General features: G+C 40.0%; 1 protein-coding gene across 1 annotated transcript in view; it reads right to left on the minus strand.

The window, feature by feature from the left end:
- The window catches only part of LOC124252815 (glycoprotein 3-alpha-L-fucosyltransferase A-like), a 34,504-nt gene extending 22,835 nt beyond the window's left edge, over positions 1 to 11,669 (minus strand). The window contains exon 1 of the mRNA XM_046686491.1: positions 11,302 to 11,669. Within this exon, the coding sequence (XP_046542447.1) occupies positions 11,302 to 11,307 (6 nt within the window). The 5' untranslated portion in view covers positions 11,308 to 11,669. The remainder of the gene's footprint in view (positions 1 to 11,301) is intronic.
- Positions 11,670 to 25,442: the final 13,773 nt, after the last annotated feature.

Raw genomic sequence — 25,442 nt, forward strand, 5'->3', positions numbered from 1 at the left:
ATTTGATGGAAACGTCCAACCCTATTTATATAGCCAATAGTGAAATGGCTGATCCTCTTAGGCATTTCATGAAATGACTGAAATTTCTAGTCATTTCACGAAATGGCTGATTTTACAATCTGACTGTAACATATATATCGACAATGAGATAATGAATCGTATCATTGGAATATGCTGCCTTGATGGGAAAGTCAGAAAGTCGGGATTGAATTGAAAGGCGGATTTGATCCTCTCGGTTTTATTATCCAAAAGACAAAGGGATAAGGCGCGAGTGCACCACTTATGGTCGCATTCTCCCTAAACACAGTTAAACATAATATTACATAATGGGAATGTACAATTTACAATGGAAGCTTGACATTGAGGAAACATATACAGTGTTGATAGGTGTCCTCCCATAAGAACTACATCCCATAAGAACTACAGCTTAAAACAACACCTGTTATGGTCCAGTGCACAGATTAACTACATGCTGTCACCTGCGTCTGCTTAATGGATTTGCCCAACATAAAACAAATATAACATTTATAACATTTTTGCTGCGGCAGTTCATGTTGGTTTTACAGTAAATAGTTTGCCTTCACAAAATGTAAATTTGCTGTCTTCAGTTATGGTTGAACAAGTTCCGCATCGAGGTGTTTCACATTTTATTACACTGACTGATAAACCTTTTTGCATAGTATCACTTTAATGCAAAATTGGATGATTTGCCTTTATAATGGGCGTAATTGTACAGTTATTAGTATTGTAGGTACAAACAAATGGAAGAATGTCCATCTCTGTATTTGTTTCTTTTGTTTAAGTGTCATTCTCGGGACTTTTACTGCGTTATGAACAGCATTTCCAGCTACCTAAGAAGATATTCTTATATATCTATTACATATTACCTATTGTCACTAACGTCATACGCATGATGACGACATAGCTACTACCGTTCTGCGTCGCCTATGACGGCATTTACTTTTCATTGTACACATGAAGAACCGTTGACCAGCGAAAGATCTTGTGCTGAGAAAGTCTGGAGTTTTATATATATATATGTTTAGATAGTTCATCTATAGATAGGTTTATATATTTAGTGTGATAATTTAGTGTCACTTTCATCTTCAGTGTTCAATCTGATCCATGTAGAACTAGTTTAGCCCAGCTTCAATAAGTATCCAGCTGCATCGAGGTCCTTGGTTGCACTCTATAACAATACTATTTTAACTTAAAAACTCATTCGTTTTATGCCTTTACTACAATATACCTTTACCTTTACTCCAATATACCTTTACCTTTACTACAATATACCTTTACCTTTACTACAATATACCTTTACCTTTACTACAATATACCTTTACCTTTACTCCAATATACTAAGCTTGGCTTGTTTTTTTTCTATCATATGAATGCAAGAACATTCATTAACTACAGCACACCCTTCGCTCTTCTTCTTATTTACTTTATTTAACGTCTCACGCACAACTAAGATATTTCGGCGATGGGGTAGTACACTTATTAAGAAATGAGGGGGAACAAAAAACAGAAATTTGGAAAGAGTGATGTTACTAACCCCCCCAAAAAAAAAACAAAAACAACAACAACAACAAAAACACAAACAACCAACAACAACGTAAAAACAAACCAAAAATGAACAAAACAAAAACAACTGAGTATTAAGGGAAATTTGAATGGGAGGCCGAATTAAAAAGCTAAGAAATATGAAACAGGTAAAGAGTAATTCGCTCTCGTCCTTTACTTTCTGGTTATTAGATTACCTTCACATCAACATAATTACTGGTCAATAAGAGTTTAAGCATGTAGTTCTTCTGGGAGAGCTGATGGGCTGTGCTCATTACATGCAATGGGGGTGCCTCTACTTAGATAATTAATCCCTAATTAATCCCTGTAGTTAATTTGGGATGTAGTTCAAATGGGATGTAGTTCTTATGGGAGTAAACCTGTTGATATATACTCAGTGTTCATTACAGAAATCATTTAGGTTGGGGTCACCGAATTAGAAAGTGTGCAGTGTTTTTTTGTCCTCCAAATTTATCAATATCTGAGAATGACTTCCTAAAGTCGTCATATAAAGTACATTAAATAGGAAATGGGATGAATTTTCACATGGCGCGCTAGATTCACAGGCAATAACATCAGATCAGACAATATAATATGTCGGTGGTAACGAGGACCGCTCCGAGTTTTAAAAGAAGATACTGATGAACTGATGAACCGACAATAGACTATTCCATTGGCCTAATGTATTTATAACACAGGATCTTTTAAACATAGATGTCCGTGCCAAAGGTATAACCAAATTATGACACGCATAGCTTATTAATTATTTTGTACATATGTACACGTTTGTTGACGGTTCGTCTATGCGCTAGAGGTTGCCACCCAGTTTCGTGATATAGGCTTTGACGTGATGAAAAGTTGGTTAAACCTGTTACTTTTCTAGCTGCCTCCAGCTGTAGTACGGAAGCATACTCTAATGTCGGGCTGATAAACACCAGATATATTTTGCCAGATTTGATCTACTTAACCGACATTTAAGTTTGGATCCCCCCAAAAGTAGAGATGAAATATTAAAGCGTATACAGCATCTAAAGTGTAAAACATCACCAGGATTAGACAACATCCTACCGGAATGTTTCAAACATTCATCTGATCTTTTACTTCCATATCTTGAGCTTATATTCAACATTATTCTCGACACTGGGAACTTTCCTGAATCTTGGTCACTTGGCATTCTTGATCCAATCTGTAAACAGGGTGATCAGAAAGATACTAATAACTACCGTGGAATAACTGTACTGAGTATATTTGGCAAGTTTTTTACTTATATTATAAAGAAAAGATTAGTTTAACGGACTGATGTCATGGATCAGATATACGAGGGTCAAGCGGGCTTTAGGGTGGGATATACAACAACAGATAATATCAATATACTGCATAGTCAAATACAAAGATATCTCAGCTTAAGGCTTTGGATTCTGTACAGCGGAATAAACTATGGGGACTTTTGCAATCGCACGGTCCTAGTAGTAAAATAAATACAATGTTGAAGAGTATACACGAAAATATTAAAGAATGTGTAAGGAATAAGCATGAATTATCTGAACCTTTTATTAGTGAACTAGGTGTTAGATAAGGCTGTATTTTAAGCCCTTTAATTTTTACGTTTTTCATTGATGAAATGGCAATGCAAATAGGTGACGCATGTACGAAGGAGATCCAACCACACCCAGATACAATACAACTATTTATGCTACTCTTTGACGATGATATTGTATTATTCTCTAGTACTGTTAGCGGTTTACAGAAACAAATAGATGAATTAGACAAATTTAAAGCCATAAAGTAATGGGTAAGATTACTGCATATGCCATGCCACAGGTGTCCCAAAAAATGTGATGATATGATGAAATTGTATGACGAAAATGGGAAAAGAAATTGAGTGACTGATATTAGAGAGTTCTTGTACACAACGGGTTATGGTTATGTGTGGTATGATCACAATGTTCAGTCCCATGCAAATTCTATCATATCATTTACACAAAGAATGAAATATATGTATTTGCAATATTGGTCGGAATCATTACTTCTATCAACAAAATGTTTATATCATTATCAATGGAAATCGGATATACGTTTTGAAGACTATTTAGCAAAAATCAACGTAAAAAGGTTTATATATATATCTCTCTCGGTTTCGCTGCTCTTTCCACGAATTATTTATTGAAACTGGCAGGTATGCAGGTATACAAGAGAAAGCAGAATATGTCAGTTATGTAATATGAATACCGTTGAGGATGAATTACATTTCCTTCTAATCTGTCCTGTTTATACGACTCTACGAACGAAATACCTAAAGCCATACTATTATAAGCATCCAATATGGAATATGGAAGTTGCAGCACCATAATCCTTTAAAATAAACCTGGGTAATTTCCAATAGTTTGATAATCGGTTGATAAAATCCCTTCTAGATTGCAGTGGATATCTTCTTTTGCTTGTTTTCGCAGGTTGTTAACGTTATTCCCTTGTTGTTGTTTTTTGTACCTTTTAAGGTCGTTCGAATTTCTTTATAATTTGGCACTCGGAATATCGCTGCCAAACCAGGGCTTGTCCCTTGGCCTTATTATTATTCGTTGGAGGGCATTCTTTTACATAATATCTAAGTGTCAATGTTAGGGCGTCACAAGCTTCGCTGACCTAGGTGCAGTTGTTAAACGTTGTTTTTTCCAATTTGTGGAAACAGTGAACTGATTAAGTAGTTCGTAATCACCTTGCTTGTATAGTGAATCATCTCTTGCATAAGACTTTGTTAAGTTAATGTAATTGGAAAGAGTGACATAAACCACCTTGTGGTCACTGATATCGACGCTAAAGTCTAAAACGCCGGCTTCTACGGTTTTCGCTGTCCTGGGTTATAGCAATAGGGTCATTGTTTGATCGGCATTCTAGAAATTGGTGACTCAAAAATGAAACATACAACTTTATGGATGACAAATTCTTATTTATTGCTAAAGCGACGTTTAAATGTAGATTCTTAAACCGTTATCAAGCTAAACGTGATAACGGCGTTAAACTCTACACCGAAGCGTCGCTTTATGCAATAAATGAGAAGTTGCCATCCATAAAGCTCTGAACAATAGGGTCAATCAGTCGATGACTATTTCTTCAGTGGGCGTCTTCTTGTCGGGCATTTTCACGTTCATGAACCCCAGTGAGCTACGCCTAGTATATTGCTCAAGGGATTCATAGTCCGTCAGGAATCTATCCAGTTTGGTTTTAACTCGAAAATGTTACCCCCTTGTTTATGAATAATGCGAAACTACTGTTTTATGATTTCATTTTAAGATCCAATTTGCGCGCGTAGTAGCATTCTTGACGGCTCTCTCGACAATGATCTCTAACCTGTCGTTCTTTAGTTTTTGTATGATGGCAGGTATGAGTTTATTCAAGACGGTTTCGTGTGTCAATGCATGGGTAAGTTCGGATACAGAATCAACATCGCTAATTTATATTCAGGCCCTCTATTTTGGGGGTTGGTTCTCCGCTGGGCTATGAGAGAAAGAAGTTGTACATTTCGTCTCACCTAATACATTTGCAGAATTTAAAATACAATATATGACAAGTTCAAATGTAAAGGCAATCCATAATGGTTATGAGAGACATTAAAACCTTTAAAATCTATGACATCACAAAACATGAAAAAGAAATAAATATATTAAAATTGAGGACAATGGATATCCTTTCATACCATAACAACTACCATTATCACATCTAAAGCTCACAGACAACAAACACGTACTTGTATCCCTCCTTGCATTCACCATCCACACACATGTATACATAAGGGAGATAAGTCAATTAAATTCATCCGACTCACACCCATTCCTTTCACCTAATACATTACTGACACACCCTTATGGTCAGTAAATCTGTATAAAATGGTGGGCGTCACAAAGGAGTCTTGAAAAGAGTCGAGTTTTTCAAGCGTAAAAGAGACGGAATACGATGCCTTTCGCTCCGCTTTGAACAAAAGTTAGAGGCCAATCCCATCAGAGATGGTCTTTAAGCACCTGATGTCCAGGACTTCTTAAAGTTGTAGTTTTCTTCATTCTGGCTGCCATGGTTTTGATTATTCTAATCTGTCACGTGTAGAACAGCGAAGTTTGTTATGCGACGGTGTTAGGGTTTGTAAGATGTGGGTTGATTCAGAAGTCAAACGAGACCATGTTTACTGATATCAGATACCCCTCCGCTACATAGAGAATCTCACCCGAGTGCCTTTTGTTATCAAATATATCACCACGAGTTGATAAAGTAACAAATATTCGTGGCTTGCCGGGGATGTTTTCACTTTTATCAACGAGTGTTGATATATTTGACATCAGAAGACAGGAGGGTGATATTCTATTTATCATAAAAAACCACTCTTATTAGTTTTCAATGAAAAATGTACATCTCTGAACACGGTACTGCCATTAGACTTGCAGTGTAGCGATGTCATAGCATTGTGGCGTGATCAAGTTCAGACATCATAGCATTGTCAGGGCATTGTACAAAATCTACCGTCAAGATGATATCTCCTAGGTGATATCATTTGATCTCTCACAAGCAATATCGGTTTTGGATGATAAACGCAGTTATTCATATCGGACATTGTCGGTTGTGTATTATTTGACAGTAACTGAAAGTAAATGTAGTTTGATACTTTGCCTCCCTCAACGCTCAGCACAATGTAAACTGAGGGGCAAAAGAAACGTCCCCAAAGTAAAATTTGAAAAAACAGATCTTCTGTTGTCGTTATGACGGAAATTTATTTAGGAACACATCTCCCGAACGCATCCCCACGTCTCACAGAAAGGAAATCCACGTGGAGTTTTTTGTAAGCATGAAAATTGCTTTTATTCACGTTTTTTGCATGCTTCGGTGGAAACATACCCGTATGAAAGTACAGTATAAAAATTATGCTCGACTGTTCGAATTCATCACTTCAATACGTTGGACACAAAGAACATGCCTCGACTCACGGCAGAACAGAGAGAACGAGCTATTGGGATGTTGCAGCTGGGTGCTTCTCACAGTCACGTTGCAAGAATCATGGGTTGCAGCAAGAAAACCATCACCAGACTGATGACACGCTTCAGAACAACAGGTCGGACTGCAGACAGGCCTAGGACAGGGAGACCACCCGTAACCACCCCTCAGGAAGACTGCCATTTACGGGTGCTTCACTTGCGCAACAGATTCCTGACTGCGACGTCATCAGCAACAACCAGCCTTACCCATCCAGTCAGTAGAAGGACCATATCCAGACGACTCCGCCGATTCGGTATCAGAGCCTACAGACCATTCCGGGGCGTGACGTTAACGCGTGAACATCGACGTCGTCGCTTGGCTTGGGCACGTAGAGTTCGGCAGTGGCAGCCGCGGAACTGGCGCCGGGTACTCTTCAGTGACGAGAACCGCTTCCAGTTGAACAAAGCTGATGGTCGGGTACGAGTCTACAGATGTCGGAACGAACGCACAGCACGTTGTTGCTTTGGCTCAAGCTCTACAGGAAGAATGGCGTCGCATCCCAGATCACGTGATCAGACGTCTTGTGCACTCTGCACGACGTCGTGTGGCAGCATGTATCGCTGCAAGAGGTAGACACACTCGCTACTGAGGAGTTGGACACTCAAAGACACTCTGTCAGTACTGATGTGCATGTGTTGTCATGATCGAAACCCGGACATTTGAACCTCCTGTGAAAAACGTCACAAAAACTCTACTTACAGCAAATTGTTTCAATTGTTCTGTAATGACAGTCTGCATAATATGTTCAACAATTATATAAAACATTTCAACATTGAATTGCACGTGTTTGTATCATTTTATGATAAAAAAATGATCGGGGACGTTTCTTTTGCCCCTCAGTTTACTATCTGCTATCTCTTCCAAAGGTCGGAATAAGCTCGGATCGGAGGACACATTCGGGTGTTTGTGGTCTGCCTCAAAGTCATTGACCTGCATTATTTTCCCTTACTTACCTTCTGCAATACTTAAGCCCATACTGAAGCAAGTCGTATTTGCTCAGGTCTGAACGCCCCGTCCATTATCTCCATATATTTCTGTGTGGTTCCACTGTCCACGTTAATTACACCTATCCAGGGATGGACGAAGAAATGACTACCGCGAGTGAGATGGTGCAGAGAAGGTTGTGATCATTGACATATGGTCCTAGCTGTGCAAATGTCAAGAAGCTTTAGACTCTATTATAAACTCATTGACCATAATCTTGTCTCACAGTCCCTGAACCATTCTAGTTGCCCTTCTGCCCAATACTTTCTTTGACAGGAAAGACCTAAATGAAGCAAGGTATATATTTAAATTAGGTTCAGGTTTTAATATCATTTTCCATTTGAATTTAAGAAGAGCATTTTTCTCCACCAAACATATATTTTGAGAGACTAATTGTTCGTCTATCATTCTTTGTTAAACACTGACGAAATAACCACCGCATGCATACTTCTAGAAGCTCTTCTTTGTTGACCAACAGGAGTTGGACAATGTGTTATTGTCGAGTAAACGTGAAATAAACTGACAGTCAAAGACAATTTTGCTATCACATCTACATTAAAATACGGTTTTAGAGAGCACAAAGGAAACATTAATTTCAACAGTTATAACAGTGGTTCGCCCTTCGCGTTTCGACCAAGATAAACAGCAAGTTGTCGGAACAACATAGACTTGTTCTTTAAAACCCTCAGTTCGTTATGAGAGCCATCGGTATAATGACATTTATACCGTAGGCTATAACCACTAAAGTGGTTCCACTAAACCTTCAACAAAAGATTTTGCATTGAACACACTCATTGGTTGCTGAAGATGCAAGTGAGAACCTTAGCTTTATGGCATTTACAAAACCACCACCCCACTCCCCAAACATTACACACACACACACGCACGCACGCACGCACGCACGCACGCGCGCGCACGCACACACACACACACACACACACATACCAAAAGTAATTTCTGAAATAATTACACGACGCGGATTCACTTTTATCTTCAAGATAAAAGTGAAACATGTTGGAGAAGATCCGTGTCGTAAAATAAATATAATGAAAAAAATACAAAATGTTAAAGTAAATAAAATAATAGATAAATCAATAAAATGAAATCAAAACAGACCAACAATCGGATTGGATGAGTGAAAGACGCGTGTGATTCCTATAATAACTGCCAGCTTATGCCAAACATATCTGGTAAAGCTTCATATCTCTCTTCCATGGCACTGATGCATGCACTGAACCGTCTCAAGTCAGTTGTGGTCGGTTGAAACTAAGTGTCATGCATTTGTGTGGGATATCCATGGTAAACTGTAATCACAGTGGCACAACGCAACCAGTATAAGTTCTTACTAGTAGCAACACACACACACGAGCCCACAGACGTAACTACACACACGCGCGCGCGCACACGCACGTGCTTTACACTTCACCTCATACATGTTCCACCAAGTATCATATACATTCCATCAAAAGCCTAATCTCATCTATCTTCCAATAACCTAGTAACATATCCTCCGGTTATCTAACATCATACATCCCCCAATAACCTATCCCCGGATGCACTGGGTCTCTAATAATCTAGCATCATATATCGTTCATTAAGTTAGTCGCATATATCTCGCAATAACAACGTCACATATGTCCAAAAATAACATATTTTCATATATCCACTAATAACCTAGTGTCATATATCCCCAATAACCTGGTCTCATATATCTTCAATAACCTGGTCTCATATATCCCCAATAACCTGGTCTCATATATCCCCAATAACATAGTCTCATATATATCCCAATAACTTAGGCGCATATTTCAGTTAATAACCTAGTCTCATGTATCTTCCATTAGCATAGTCTCAAATATCAACCAATAAACTAGTCTCAAATATCCTGCAATACCCTCTTCTCATATATGCTCCAATAACCTCGTCTCATATATCCCATAATAACCTAGTCTCATATATCACCCACTAACCCAGTCTCGTATATCATCCACTAACTTAGTCTCACATATCACCCAGTAACCTTGTCTCACATATCACCCACTAACCTTGTCTCACATATCACGCACTAACATAGTCTCACATATCACCCACTAACCTAGTCTCATATATCACCCACTAACCTTGTCTCATATATCTCCCACTAACCTTGTCTCATATATCACCAACTAACCTAGTCTCATATATCACCCTCTAACCTAGTCTCATATATCACCCTCTAACCTAGTCTCATATAACACCCTCTAACATTGTCTCATATATCACCCACTAACCTTGTCTCATATATCACCCACTAACCTAGTCTCATATATCATCCTCTAACCTAGTCTCATATAACACCCACTAACCTAGTCTCATATAACACCCACTGACATAGTCTCATATATCACCCTCAAGCCTAGTCTCATATAACACCCTCTAACATTGTCTCATATATCACCCACTAACATTGTCTCATATATCACCCACTAACCTAGTCTCATATATCATCCTCTAACCTAGTCTCATATAACACCCACTAACCTAGTCTCATATAACACCCACTGACATAGTCTCATATATCACCCTCAAGCCTAGTCTCATATAACACCCTCTAACATTGTCTCATATATCACCCACTAACATTGTCTCATATATCACCCACTAACATTGTCTCATATATCACCCACTAACATAGTCTCACATATCACCCACTAACATAGTCTCATATATCACCCACTAACCTTGTCTCATATATCTCCCACGAACCTTGTCTCATATACGACCCACTAACCTAGTCTCATTTAACACCCACTAACCTAGTCTCATATATCACCCTCTAACCTAGTCTCATATAACACCCACTAACATAGTCTCATATATCACCCACTAACCTTGTCTCATATATCTCCCACTAACCTTGTCTCATATAACACCAACTAACCTAGTCTCATATAACACCCACTAACATAGTATCATATATCACCCACTAACCTAGTCTCATATATCACCCACTAACCTAGTCTCATATAACACCCACTAACATTGTCTCATATATCACCCACTAACCTAGTCTCATATAACACCCACTAACCTAGTCTCATATAACACCCACTAACCTAGTCTCATATAACACCCACTAACCTAGTCTCATATAACACCCACTAACATTGTCTCATATATCACCCACTAACCTTGTCTCATATATCTCCCACTAACCTAGTCTCATATAACACCCACTAACATAGTCTCATATATCACCCACTAACCTAGTCTCATATATCTCCCACTAACCTAGTCTCATATATCACCCACTAACCTAGTCTCATATATCACCCAATATGCCTAATCTCACATATCTCCCTGGTCTCATATATCAATAATATAATTTCATATATCCACCAATAAGCTAATCTCATATGTCCTCAATTACCATTCATCATATACACCACTAACATAGCCTCATAGACAACTAAGCTAATCACATGTATACCACAAACATATTCACATATATACTCCACCAATCCCTTCTATACATTCAACGTTTTGTTTGATACACTCAACGTACTGTTGCATACATCTTAGTGTGATATCTTCAACACATATATAGTGTATTTGACCCAGTTTCCCCTCGACAAGTATCCTGAAACGGTCCATTAGATCCAGAAGCCTTTACCCATAAGCCTAACGTACTCTTTTCAAATCCATGAAATACGAAGGACAGAGAACGCATTCTGCTACTTTCGACAATAAAATACTTACCTTCATTTTGCCTGATGAAACGCTGTCCAATCTGGAAGCAACATACACAAGTCATCATTCCTTCCTCAGCCACATGTTATTGCTGTCCTCGTAATATAATGTTCACCATAGGATGTACAACAGTTAACTCCTGGTAACGTACTGTTTCAAATGCAGAGTTCCATATGATTCATCGACTACTGACCCTCTCCTCACATCGTTGTCATTTTCTGTGACGTCATGTCCGTTAATGTCGAATATTTCCGTTTGAAAATATGTCATAAAAAGAACCGTTGTAACAACATGAAGAAATTTAGTTTACTCCCATTTGTGTCTCTTATCAATACTGTGCTTGTCTACATAAACCAATTCACCGCGATTCAAACACGAACAAAGGCTGCACTTCTATTCAGTACACAAAGAATATTTGGGTGTAACTTCTTTACACTTAGGCTTTTCGCGAGCACCTGCCGTAACTATTTGATAGTGATTTAACAACTAAGTATATGTTTCGCTGACGATGTATATTCGTACAGGTATCATAGTTTTGTTTTCGATCTCAACTTTGCAGTGTTTCTGCAGCCTAATATCATTATGAAATCGCTTTCTTTCTAATTTATATGTTGAAACCAATTTTAATGATGAACATCCATCTACGGAATGGGGATACCGTGGCATGCTTTCAGATAGTCCGACCACCTCACCCTGTTAGGGTTGTATGCACAAATGTATGTGTATTATTTCTTTTTTTTTCTTTTTTTATTCATGACATATAATATACATTGCTGGTTATGAAAAAAACATATAAACAAAATTATAAGCGTACAATCGCAAATCAAAAGTGCAATATTTTGTACGTGTATTATTTCTGTGTGCAGAAGTGAGGCGTTAATAAATTGTCTGTCCGTCCGGTAGTCGCCTCTTACGACAAGATGTACGATGACAACTGCGATGCTTAAGACGATTAATGCGACGAAGGATTCGTTAGATGTGAAGAACATTTATGACTGCACATAAGTCCCCAGGTAATATCCAGACAGATATTTCAGAGGTTTGATAACATAGAAATGAATGCATAAACTTTTCAATGAATTGCTTTCTTCATTGAATCCGGTCAAGCGAGGCTACTGTACAACGCCCAGTACTTCTTAATATATTGTACTTGAAGACCCCATTGTTACAAGATCAGTTATAAAATTCCCCTAACTTAGAGCAAATGATACCCGTTAGCTCTCCATGGTTGACAGGGTACTTTTTATTGTGAGGTTTTCATCCCAGGGTGTGTACAGATGTCTGCCTGACCTATTTGGAGGTCTCGCTGACATTAACAGAGTATGATAAACGCGATATACGGTTGTGTCCACAACGGAATATCGAGAAAAGCGAAGCCTAATAAATAGGTTTGCACCCCCTCTCTCACGAGACGCAAGTCTCGCAAAGCTAACATTATGGATGAACAATATACCCTGGTTATAATGCAACCGTTTGTCCAGGAGTAAATATCCAGTGTGGTATTATAACCAGGTAGGACAGTTAGAGGCCCTGAGTGGTTGAGCTGATGTCCCCTGTAATGAGCCATGAATGACTGGATAATCCCAACGTCTAGGGGATGCGGGTCACTTGTTGTATTAATCGTTGTCAATTAACCAATTGAGGCATGCATACTACATGCAGACAGTGTAGTTGCCATTATAACCAGGGGAAATTGACTTTTCTTCCAAAAGCCATTGTACATTATATCCTGGGTGGTGTAATAACCAGGGTGAACTGTATTAGATGAGAAATGTTCGGTTTGTTAAAGGTAGTCTTTCACATGCAATGAAAATACACAGAGAGAGAGAGAGGGTGGGAGGGTGGGGGGTGGAGAGCGGAGGAGAGAGAGAGGAGGGTGGAGGCGAGAGAGAGAGAGGAGGTGGAGAGCGGAGAGAGAGAGAGAAGGGGTCGGAGAGCGGAGGGGAGAGAGAGGAGGGTGGAGAGCGGAGAGAGAGAGAGAGAGGGGTGGAGAGAGGGAGAGAGAGAGGGGTGGAGAGTGGAGAGAGAGGGGTGGAGAGCGGAGAGAGAGAGAGAGAGGGGCTGGAGAGCGGAGAGAGAGAGACTGACTGACTGAGTTTAGTTTTACGCCGCTTTTAGCAATATTCCAGCAATATCACGGCGGGGGACACCAGAAATGGGCTTAACACATTGTGCCCATGTGGGGAATCGAACCCGGATCCTCGGCGTGACGAGCCAACGCTTTAAGGAGAGAGAGAGAGGGGGTGGAGAGCGGAGAGAGGGGGGTGGAGAACGGAGAGAGAGAGAGGGGTAGAGAGCGGAGAGAGAGAGAGGGGTAGAGAGCGGAGAGAGAGAGAGGGGGTAGAGAGGGGTAGAGAGCGGAGAGAGAGAGAGAGAGAGAGAGAGAGAGAGAGAGAGAGAGAGAGAGAGAGAGAGAGAGAGATGATTGTATCTCGGAATTCGAACCTGATATTTCGCTAACACTCTATCCACATGGCGTCGCCCTGGCAGGTTTTTCCACCCATTCAATGTTGATCAGCTGTTTGTCAAAACATACTATGCATGTATACTTCTAATGTCAATCTGCTTTTTGTTAACACATACTAAGTACAGAACTACATATACTTCTCATCATATGATTGTGGTCAACTTGTAGCTTGCTAACGGTATAAGACTCTACATCGAAACGTCGCTCAATGTAGTAAACGAGAAGTTGTCAATCATTAAGTTGAATGCTTCATTTTTCACTCATTCATTCAATGTGCACACAGTGAATATCTGCATGTGTTGCACTATGCCATCATTCGAAGCAATCCCTTGCTGCATTACACTGTGTTATCATTAAGGTTTCGACCACTTATCATGCAGTAGTCATACAATACATACTTATTGTGTAGGATGTTGTGTATTCGATACGGTGAGTGAGTGAATGATTTTAGTTTTACGCCACATTCAGCAATATTCCAGCTATATGGTTGCGGTCTGTAAATAATAGTCTGGACCACACAATCCAGTGATCAACAGCATGAGTATCGATCTACGCAATAGGGATACGATGACATGTGCCAACCAGTCAGCGAGGCTCGGCTACTGAAGATCCATTCTAACCCGGATCTTCACGGGTCTCGATATAAACAGCATATATAACATGGTCGCATCGCAATGGATGATATGCAATTTGTAATATAGGTACATATTATAGCATCGATTAATGCATGCACCAATACACCCGTATGTTCTTTTATAGATATACACATACATTATATGCATAAAATACTCTGACCCAGCCTACGGCGGATGAATGGCACATTCTTACCTACCTACCTACCTACCTACCTACCTACCTACCTACCTACCTACCTACCTACCTACCTATCTACCTGCCTATCTGCCTACCTACCTACCTCCTGCCTGCCTGCCTGCCTGCCTGCCTGCCTGCCTGCCTGCCTGCCTGCCTGCCTGCCTGCCTGCCTGCCTGCCTGCCTGCCTGCCTGCCTGCCTGCCTGCCTGCCTACCTTGTACTGAGTTTTAGCCATTATTAAATATAGCTTAACGCTGAGTGAAAAATGAAGCATACATCTTCATGGTTATAACCCAACCAGGGGGCTTGCATCGACCACACACCCATTTTGTCCGGACATATCGTCATCCATTTGTGTCAAGATCGTTCAGTTGAGAGTGAAAAACGGGTTTCAATCGACTTGCAGAGATAACAATAAAGAATTGGTAGGTGTCATGAGTGGTGATCGATAGGCCGATAATCCATGATTATGCCTACATTAAGTTTTAATCGATTGCATGCGATGGTAGCGTAGCGGTCGGCAAAGCAGGCGGGTAGAGTACACCGAAGTGTCCGGCCTTGTCATAATGTATGGTACTGTGAAGCATTTCGAGTCGGGGGTCATCTCAAATTTTCTATATATTTTCAAACTCTTTAATCCTCGCAAAGACACGCGGGCCTGTGCTTCCCAGTTGCCATCGTACCCATAAGAGGCGACTAACGGGATCGGGTGGTCAAACTGTCTGAAAGCATGCCACCGTATCCCAATTCCGTAGATGGATGTTCATGACGTAAATCACTGGATTGTCTGGTCCTGATTCGATTATTTACAGGCCGCCGTCACACGGATGGTATGTTATTGGGAAGTTAAGTTGCAAAGAAAATATACTCAGCAGCAAAAACAACAACAACGTCAGTACGAATTAAAAATTAGATAGGCACTGTAATCAAATCATTACAGAAATGGACATAATCAGTGGATCAAAAACATTTCTTGTGTACAATACAATATCTTGACACATCATGAATAAGTCAGCACAATTCCAAGACATTACGTGAACGTTTGCAGTCCATTCAGACTCTTGACTTCAGTATCTAGTGTGACCACCACGAGCGGCAATAACTGCAGCACAGCGTTTATGCATGGAATGCACCAATCGATTGATGAAGGCCATTGGCACCTTGAACCATACTCTGAGAAAGGCCTGGCGCAATAAATCGGCTGTGTTCGGCTTTGGTATGATATTATTTAGTCTCCTCTGAATTTCATCCCAAAGATGTTCAACTGGGTTTAAATCAGGACTAAGGGCTGGCCACTGCATAATGTTGACACCGTTCTGCTGTAGGAAGTCCCGTGTAGCTCTGGCAGTATGGGCCTGGGCATTATCATGCTGGAAAATGTAGTTCCGGTGACGTGCGAAATGTGGTATGACGTGGGGTCTGAGAGCTTGGTCGGTGTAGCGCACCGCTGTGATGCCGCCTCCTCTCCCTGGACCAAGGTTCTGGAACACCACAGGACCCACTCTCTGGTTCAGGCTTATTCAACTCCATACCATGATGCTTGCACCTCCCCGTGAGTCTCTTTCCATAACACATCGGTCTGAGTAACGCTGGCCACGTCGTCGCCATATTCTTGTTCTTCCATCTGCAGTTGATACGCAGTACCGACTCTCATCTGTAAACAGAACAGTTCTCCATTGCCTGTATCGCCAGTTTTGGTGTTGTATGGCAAACTGTAGACGTTCACGCCCGAATGACGAGGGGTGAGGATAGGTCCACGGTAAGGTATACGGCAAAGGAGGTTCCCGCTGGTAAGACGTCGGTGTACTGTATCAGTACTGATTGGTCTACCGTGTGTTCCCACTGTCTGGCGTGCTGTTTCGGATGCCTGTAATCCAGAAGGGATTATGTACATGCTGTCGCACAACATGGCGGTCTTCTCGTCTTGTGGTCACCCTTGGTCTGCCAGTACGGGGGCGATCATTCGTGGTGTTGGTGGCCCGGAAACGTTGCTGCAGCCTGTAGATGGTCCGAACGTTCACCTGGAGGTGATTGGCAACGGCTTATGCGGTGTGGCCAGCTTCAAGTCTTCCTAGCGCCTGGTTCCTCTGAGCTGTCGTGGGTTTGTTGTTTTAACCTATCTGACTATTGGGATGTCTGACAAGTGGGAGGATACCAACACACCAGATATGTGCCGAATATATCACGCAAAGTTGTATGAAGGTTGTATTCCCATACTGCCTTCAGTTCCAAACTACCTACAGGTTAAAACAACATGATACGGTCCAGTGATCAGGAAGTGAAGTTAATGGGAATACACCGGTCTGAACTGTTCTACCCCTGCTAAAATGAACTTGACCAGTTACTTGGTTAATGAACGGTAACTTTGACTGGTTTCACAATTACACACAACTGACAAGGATGTCCATTTCGTTGCCATGGACTCCGATATGTGACGGGACCCAGATAAAATGTATTTGATTATTTTTGTTTTGGGGCATAGTATTCTTCTGTATATGTTATTTATTAGATCTGGTCTTTTTGTTGTAGAGTAATTTTTGAGAGCTTGTATGGGGCTGAAGGAATCCGTAAAAATGCAGATGGTAGTGTTTGTTTGGTCAGATGTTGTTTGCAAGGCCTGAACTATGGCAGCGAGTTCTGCTGTGAAGATACTGGAGTTTGCCGGGAGATTATAGGATTGTTTAAGGTTTTGTTTTTGGGTAAATACCAAAACAGGTAGTACGCTTCTGATTTCAAGCACATTCTAACAAATTCCAAATTAATTAAACCAATCACTAAATATCTCATTCACACAAAATTATACCAAACAATCTAGCAACAAAAACAATAATACCACTTTTTACCATTTTAAAAATTGTTATAAATATGTATATGTGTTCTTTTAACTTTTAAATCAGTTCTCTCCCTTTATCAAGTTTTTAACCTCTTATATATTTATCATTATTTAGGAGATAAACCTAGTGTGTTTGAAAATCAGAGACATGCTTTACTGAATTGATGGCGACTAAATATTTAGTCGCCATCAATTCAGTAAAGCATGTCTCTGATTTTCAAACACACTAGGGTTATCTCCATTCTACCATGACACATTTAAAATCGAACTTCCTCGCTCTGCGGAAGACACTGCGTAATCCGGCATGGGACGAGAGGCGAATTGAACTCGTCTGTGAAGGGAGCGGTAGGTGCCGTTCGTATTTTTTTAACATTACAACATAACAATATTCTGTCCAAAGAAATCAAACTACTGTTTATTCAATGCAATTATGTAATACCCGAGATCTTGTTGTTTTTTTCATCCCAACTCCACACGACTAAAACCAGCCTATTGTTTTGTGTGCCGTGAAACTGTACCCCCCTGGCCACACTATAATGGAATCGTCTGACCTACTTATTTTCTTCGAAGTAGACAGATACGCAACAGTTTGAAATGGCGGCCGAGCCAGTGTTTACATTTTGCGAAAGGTTGAAATTTGAAGTGACAGTGGACAATACTTGACTGACTGTCGAACCTGAACCCTGCAGAATCGAAGAATAGATCCTTTCCTGATCAACCTACGACCTGTAACTCATCAAAGGCTGTTGATTTTTATGACCGGCCGATTATGATTTCACGTACTGCCTCCACCCCGGCATGCGACAAAAGAGTGACAGTGTTGCTGCTTAGTGTACATGCGACTAACTTGTGATTCCTTGGAACTTTGTTTTCATCGTTTGGGACTGGACTGTGTCCAAGCGTTTTTCAAAGTAGATGAACCTAACAGTGACAACCTTGCGGGGAAGCTGGCAGAGAGCAGAATTATTTTGTGAACGATGCAACGGGATTTGATGGAGTATGACTATGAGTGGCATAAATGTGGTGTTTCGCCAGACCGTTAGATCTATCTTGCAAATTTCCCATTCTAAACGGAATTAAATATACCATTTACCAGGTAGGTAAATGTTTACTAATGTTTTGCTGCATATTTTGTATAGATAGGGATGTATTCCGGCTTTCTGATTTATATGTTAGATATTGTTTTGTTTATGTTTGGGGCTGTGTATTGTACTTGAGTTTGAATATTTTTATAATAGAAGGTAATATGATCGTGAGGTTCCCTCATATTTGTGGGGGTGGAAGGGGGATCATATAATTGTATTTTTCGAGTTTAAATAAATGTTTTATCAGCATTTCCATCACGTCTGTTGTGTTGATATTAGTCATGTTGGTGGTCAAGCTGAAGTAGTGCGGCAGTGTTCTATACGTGCGCAGTGAAGCGCAATGAAATCAAACGCATTTTTAATCCAAAAATTTCCAATTGCCTATGTGGAATATTCGAAAGTCAGCGTCAAAATCCATGGAGTTGTTGTTATGATCCGCCATCATTGTGGTCAAACGGAAGTAGTTCTCACAATAAGATTTGTCAATGCGCGGTGAAGCGGCCTTACAATCAGATGAGCGTCAATCCACAATTGATGCCGTCTGATTTTTCTGAACAACCAATCAGAATCTAGTATTTTCTTGATTCATGGTAGAATCACTTAATAAATATGTTTTTGACATGGGTTGGTTAAAAAATACAATAACAGTAACCATTTACTACACCGCATCTATATTAAATTCAAAATCTCTAATACTCTTTACCTATTTCATATTTCTTTTTACATTTTTAATTCGGCATCCAATTCAAATTCCCCTTAACACTCAGTTGTTGGGGGTGGGGTGGGGTTTGGGTAGTAACACCACTCTTTCAAAAATTCTATTTTTTGTTCCCCTCATGTCTTAGTTGTGCGTGCGACATTAAATAAAGCAAGTAACTACTAATACCTTACTCCAAACGACACACCCTTCTTCATTGATAATTGGACTCTTACATTATTCTACAGGGCAAAAAATCATTTCCCACGCTGCCTAGAATATCTTTGTTGGCTGTTTGGAATGTAGGCAGTTTGTTGAGTGTATCACACAAAATTGTGTCATAGCTGAGACTAGGTTAGTGGTTGATATATGAGACTATGTTAGTGGTTGATATATGAGACTAGGTTAGTGGGTCATATATGAGACTAGGTTAGCGGGTGATATATGAGATTATGTTAGTGGGTGATATATGAGACAAGGTTAGCGGGTGATATATGAGACAAGGTTAGTGGTTGATATATGAGACTATGTTAGTGGGTCATATATGAGACTAGGCTAGCGGGTGATATATGAGACTATGTTAGTGGGTGATATATGAGACAACGTTAGTGGGTGACATATGAGACTAGGTTAGTGGGTGATATATGAGACTAGGTTAGTGGGTGTTATATGAGACTAGGTTAGTGGGTGTTATATGAGACTAAGTTAGTGAGTTATATATGAGACAAGGTTAGTGGAGTATGTATGAGACTAGGTTAGTGGGTGTTATATGAGACTAGGTTAGTGGGTGATATATGAGACTAGGTTAGTGGGTGATATGTGAGACTATGTTAGTGGGTGTTATATGAGACTAGGTTAGTGGGTGATATTTAAGACTAGGTTAGTAGAGTATATATGAGAGTAAGTTAGTGAATGATATATGAGGCTAGGTTTCTGATGACATATGCAACTATGTTATTTGGTGATATATGAGGCTAGGTTATTAATGAATATACGAGACAAATATACTATTTGAGGAAATAAATGTGTTGTAAATTTCTATACTTGCCCTATTAAAGACAAAGTCTGTCTCTCCCAATGCACCTTAAAGTGTTGTCTAATGCTTTTTCAATAATAACTAAGAAGTGCATCGATGAATGAAAGAGAGAGCCGTCAAGAGATCAATGTGGAAAATAACATTTATGGAAGAAATATCTCAATGTACAAATACCAAAATACGCTGGGCTTTCCTTAGGAGGGTCATATGTACGCAGTTTCCATACAAGTGTGAAATCACCAATGTACATGTTCTTTCAAGAATGTTTTGAAGTTTTCTTTCGTGATATTTGGTCAGCCCTGAAAAGGGCTATATAGCCAATGTCTTGAACATCAGGCTGTGTTGTCAATACTCCACTGAGTCAGAATCGCTCTGCTCCGAGCCGGAGTCTGCAGCCAGCTGAGAGATGTGGTATCTGAGTTCTGCAATTCTCTCAGCTTTTTCACAAGCATACTCGTAGAATGCATTGCGAACCCCTTCCACTGTTGCCATTCGGAGCCTTAAATTGTAGCGAAAGGAGCGATGGTTTTCTTGTCGTGCCTTGTCATAACGAGTCTGCAATCCCTCCAGCTTGTCATTAAGAAGGACCACTTGTTCGCATGCCCTTTTGAACTTCATCTCAGTTTCGTTAAGGCGAGTGTTGACGTCAAAGCGAGAAGTCTCCATTTTGATGCTTGTAAGATCTGTTGGTATGATGGCCAGTAGAAAGTGGTTGCGGCCTTATATTACAGCACTTGACACCAATTTGCCAATCATAATACATGTACTCATCGCTCTGACACGGCCATTATCTCAGTTGTATATTCAGTCATGTGACTCAAGAGCCAGTGAGAGGCAGACTCCCACTGATGACTGTCACTACAGAGGCTGTCAAGCAGACGTGTTTATACGACTGATTGGCATGCATTTCGGCAACATGCAGAATATAATCAAAGACAATTCTACCAGCAATTCCTATGATAAGTGAGAGAATAGTTTACTGCTGACATTCCACTGCTGTACATTGAGTACCTGATTAACATTGAAAAACAGCAAGATAAATAGTTCAAAGAAGGCCAATAAAGGAGAAAGTTGAGAAACTGTAAGAGAAAGTGGACGTAAAATTGTCAGCTTGGGATGTGATGTCTTTTTGCCGATTGAGACTGACTCAATCAAGTTTTGTTTGTTTGACTTATTATTTCTCACAATCAATTTCTTTGGGCTACTGAGAGAAGAATGTTCTTTCTCAGTGTCTGATGGATTTGCCAATCTTTCAACAGTTGATATTGTCGTAGAGTGACAGAGAGAGAGGAGGGGAGGGAGAGACGGCCTAAAATCTTTCTTTACACACGACTGCATTTCTTAATAAGCTGTTACCAATAGAAATAGTAAAGTGTTGCTGGCCGAAATGTCCGTTTTGTGTGAAACGTCTGCTTTAGAAGGGGTCCTCTCGGAGAAACAGAACAAGTTTTATAAGAACATGCTTACGTTCAGCCATATCAAACGAAACTGACAAAGACACAAAGTTCTGGTAAGCTAGAATAAATTATGAAGAAATGATTGGTGACGATGGATTATTGTTCTGCAAAGCAATTAGATTCTCAGATGTGAGCAATGCCTTCAGAAGGAATCATTTCACTGCAGCTTCAACTAGCGGCTTTGATTTTCCTGTTTGAAATGTAGCTACTTGGTGGCACGTGTTGGTAAGAAATGATGAAACGGGTATGCCTTTATTTTGATAAGTGCTATATTGGAGAAGACTATCAGCAGGCCTCCAGCAGTAACGAGTCTAATTGAGCGTAGTGCATGCGGAGGAGATTAGAAACACCTGTCTGTTCCTATAGATAACTGATTAACTTCAGAGTAACGATTAATAAATGTAACAAATCATTTCCTGTCGTTTTGATGTTTCTGAGATCAAATGTACAAAGAAAGATTCCCCCATTATGCAACACTGGCCAGTTTAAAGGAAACGAACTACTTGAAATGTTATTGTTTTATCAGACTGATTATATCCCATTTTGCACTTTGGGGGATCCTTTGAACTTATTTTGTTCCTGATACAACGTGTTACATTCTTACTTGTTTTCATCTGTGGTGAATGTATGAAGACACGAATGAAAGAGCACCCTATCCTGAAAGGTCCAGTGTACAGTAAGAAGCCCAAACGAAGCCAGTGGACATGCCTTTCGCATCGAGTGCATGGACATTAATAAGTGTGACTGTTGTAAATGTCTATGCTTGTCCCATTTAAGATAATATCCGTCTCCCCTAATGCACCTTAAAATGTTTGAGTGTAGTTTTATGCTTTTGCAATAGTAACTTAAATGTACAGATGGAAGAGGTGTATCGATAATTGAAATAGTACGCCATCAAGATATATATGTGGAAAACACTAATGGGAGAAGTATCTCAATTTGAAAAGATCAAAATACGCTGGGCTTTCCTTAAAAAGTTGACCTGTAGGCAATTTCTACACGAGTGTGAAATCAGCATTGTATTGATTTTAAAAGAATGTTTTGAAGTTTTCTTTCGTGATGTTTGCTCAGCCCTGAAAAGGGCTATATAGCCAATGTCTTGAACATCAGGCTGTGTTGTCAATACTCCACTGAGTCAGAATCGCTCTGCTCCGAGCCGGAGTCTGCAGCCAACTGAGAGATGTGGCATCTGAGTTCTGCAATTCTCTCAGCTTTTTCACAAGCATACTCGTAGAATGCATTGCGAACCCCTTCCACTGTTGCCATTCGGAGCCTTAAATTGTAGCGAAAGGAGCGATGGTTTTCTTGTCGTGCCTTGTCATAACGAGTCTGCAATCCCTCCAGCTTGTCATTTAGAAGGACCACTTGTTCGCATGCCCTTTTGAACTTCATCTCAGTTTCGTTAAGGCGAGTGTTGACGTCAAAGCGAGAAGTCTCCATTTTGATGCTTGTAAGATCTGTTGGTATGATGGCAAGTAGAAAGTGGCTGAGGCCTTATATTACAGCACTTGACACCAATTTGCCAATCATAATACATGTACTCATCGCTCTGACACGGCCATTATCTCAGTTGTATATTCAGTCATGTGACTCAAGAGCCAATGAGAGGCAGACTCCCACTGATGACTGTCACTACAGAGGCTGTCAAGCAGACGTGTTTATACGACTGATTGGCATGCATTTCAGCAGCATGCAGAATATAATCTGAGACAATTCTACCAGCAATTCCTATGATAAGTGAGAGAATAGTTTACTGCTGACATTCCACTGCTGTACATTGAGTACCTGATTAACATTGAAAAACAGCAAGATAAATAGTTCAAAGAAGGCCAATAAAGGAGAAAGTTGAGAAACTGTAAGAGAAAGTGGACGTAAAATTGTCAGCTTGGGATGTGATGTCTTTTTTGCCGATTGAGACTGACTCAATCAAGTTTTGTTTGTTTGACTTATTATTTCTCACAATCAATTTCTTTGGGCTACTGAGAGAAGAATGTTCTTTCTCAGTGTCTGATGGATTTGCCAATCTTTCAACAGTTGATATTGTCGTAGAGTGACAGAGAGAGAGGAGGGGAGGGAGAGACGGCCTAAAATCTTTCTTTACACACGACTGCATTTCTTAATAAGCTGTTACCAATAGAAATAGTAAAGTGTTGCTGGCCGAAATGTCCGTTTTGTGTGAAACGTCTGCTTTAGAAGGGGTCCTCTCGGAGAAACAGAACAAGTTTTATAAGAACATGCTTACGTTCAGCCATATCAAACGAAACTGACAAAGACACAAAGTTCTGGTGAAGCTAGAATAAATTATGAAGAAATGATTGGTGACGATGGATTATTGTTCTGCAAAGCAATTAGATTCTCAGATGTGAGCAATGCCTTCAGAAGGAATCATTTCACTGCAGCTTCAACTAGCGGCTTTGATTTTCCTGTTTGAAATGTAGCTACTTGGTGGCACGTGTTGGTAAGAAATGATGAAACGGGTATGCCTTTATTTTGATAAGTGCTATATTGGAGAAGACTATCAGCAGGCCTCCAGCAGTAACGAGTCTAATTGAGCGTAGTGCATGCGGAGGAGATTAGAAACACCTGTCTGTTCCTATAGATAACTGATTAACTTCAGAGTAACGATTAATAAATGTAACAAATCATTTCCTGTCGTTTTGATGTTTCTGAGATCAAATGTACAAAGAAAGATTCCCCCATTATGCAACACTGGCCAGTTTAAAGGAAACGAACTACTTGAAATGTTATTGTTTTATCAGACTGATTATATCCCATTTTGCACTTTGGGGATCCTTTGAACTTATTTAGTTCCTGATACAACGTGTTGTTTTCATCTGTGGTGAATGTTGAAGACACGAATGAAAGAGCACCCTATCCTGAAAGGTCCAGTGTGTAAGAAGCCCAAACGAAGCCAGTGGACATTCTTACTTGTATTTAAATGCAAACATTCAAGTAGAATCGTACAGTCCTTTGAAGTTATTACAATTTGATGAAACAAAGGGTATCCCTGTATAAACGTATGTTGTCCTACCATTATGAACAAGGGTGTGCCTTTCGCATCGAGAGTGCATGGACATTAATAATTGTGACTGTTGTAAATGTCTATGCTTGTCCCATTTAAGATAATATCCGTCTCCCCTAATGCACCTTAAAATGTTTGAGTGTAGTTTTATGCTTTGCAATAGTAACTTAAATGTACAGATGGAAGAGGTGTATCGATAATTGAAATAGTACGCCATCAAGATATATATGTGGAAAACACTAATGGGAGAAGTATCTCGATTTGAAAAGATCAAAATACGCTGGGCTTTCCTTAAAAAGTTGACCTGTAGGCAATTTCTACACGAGTGTGAAATCAGCATTGTATTGATTTTAAAAGAATGTTTTGAAGTTTTCTTTCGTGATATTTGGTCAGCCCTGAAAAGGGCTATATAGCCAATGTCTTGAACATCAGGCTGTGTTGTCAATACTCCACTGAGTCAGAATCGCTCTGCTCCGAGCCGGAGTCTGCATCCAACTGAGAGATGTGGTATCTGAGCTCTGCAATTCTCTCAGCCTTTTCACAAGCATACTCGTAGAATGCATTGCGAACCCCTTCCACTGTTGCCATTCGGACCTTAAATTGTAGCGAAAGGAGCGATGGTTTTCTTGTCGTGCCTTGTCATAACGAGTCTGCAAATCCCTCCAGCTTGTCATTAAGAAGGACCACTTGTTCGCATGCCCTTTTGAACTTCATCTCAGTTTCGTTAAGGCGAGTGTTGA

This window comes from Haliotis rubra, unplaced genomic scaffold (assembly GCF_003918875.1).
Source record: "Haliotis rubra isolate DU_JTF1 unplaced genomic scaffold, ASM391887v1 Scf525, whole genome shotgun sequence".
Classification (NCBI taxonomy): domain Eukaryota; kingdom Metazoa; phylum Mollusca; class Gastropoda; order Lepetellida; family Haliotidae; genus Haliotis; species Haliotis rubra.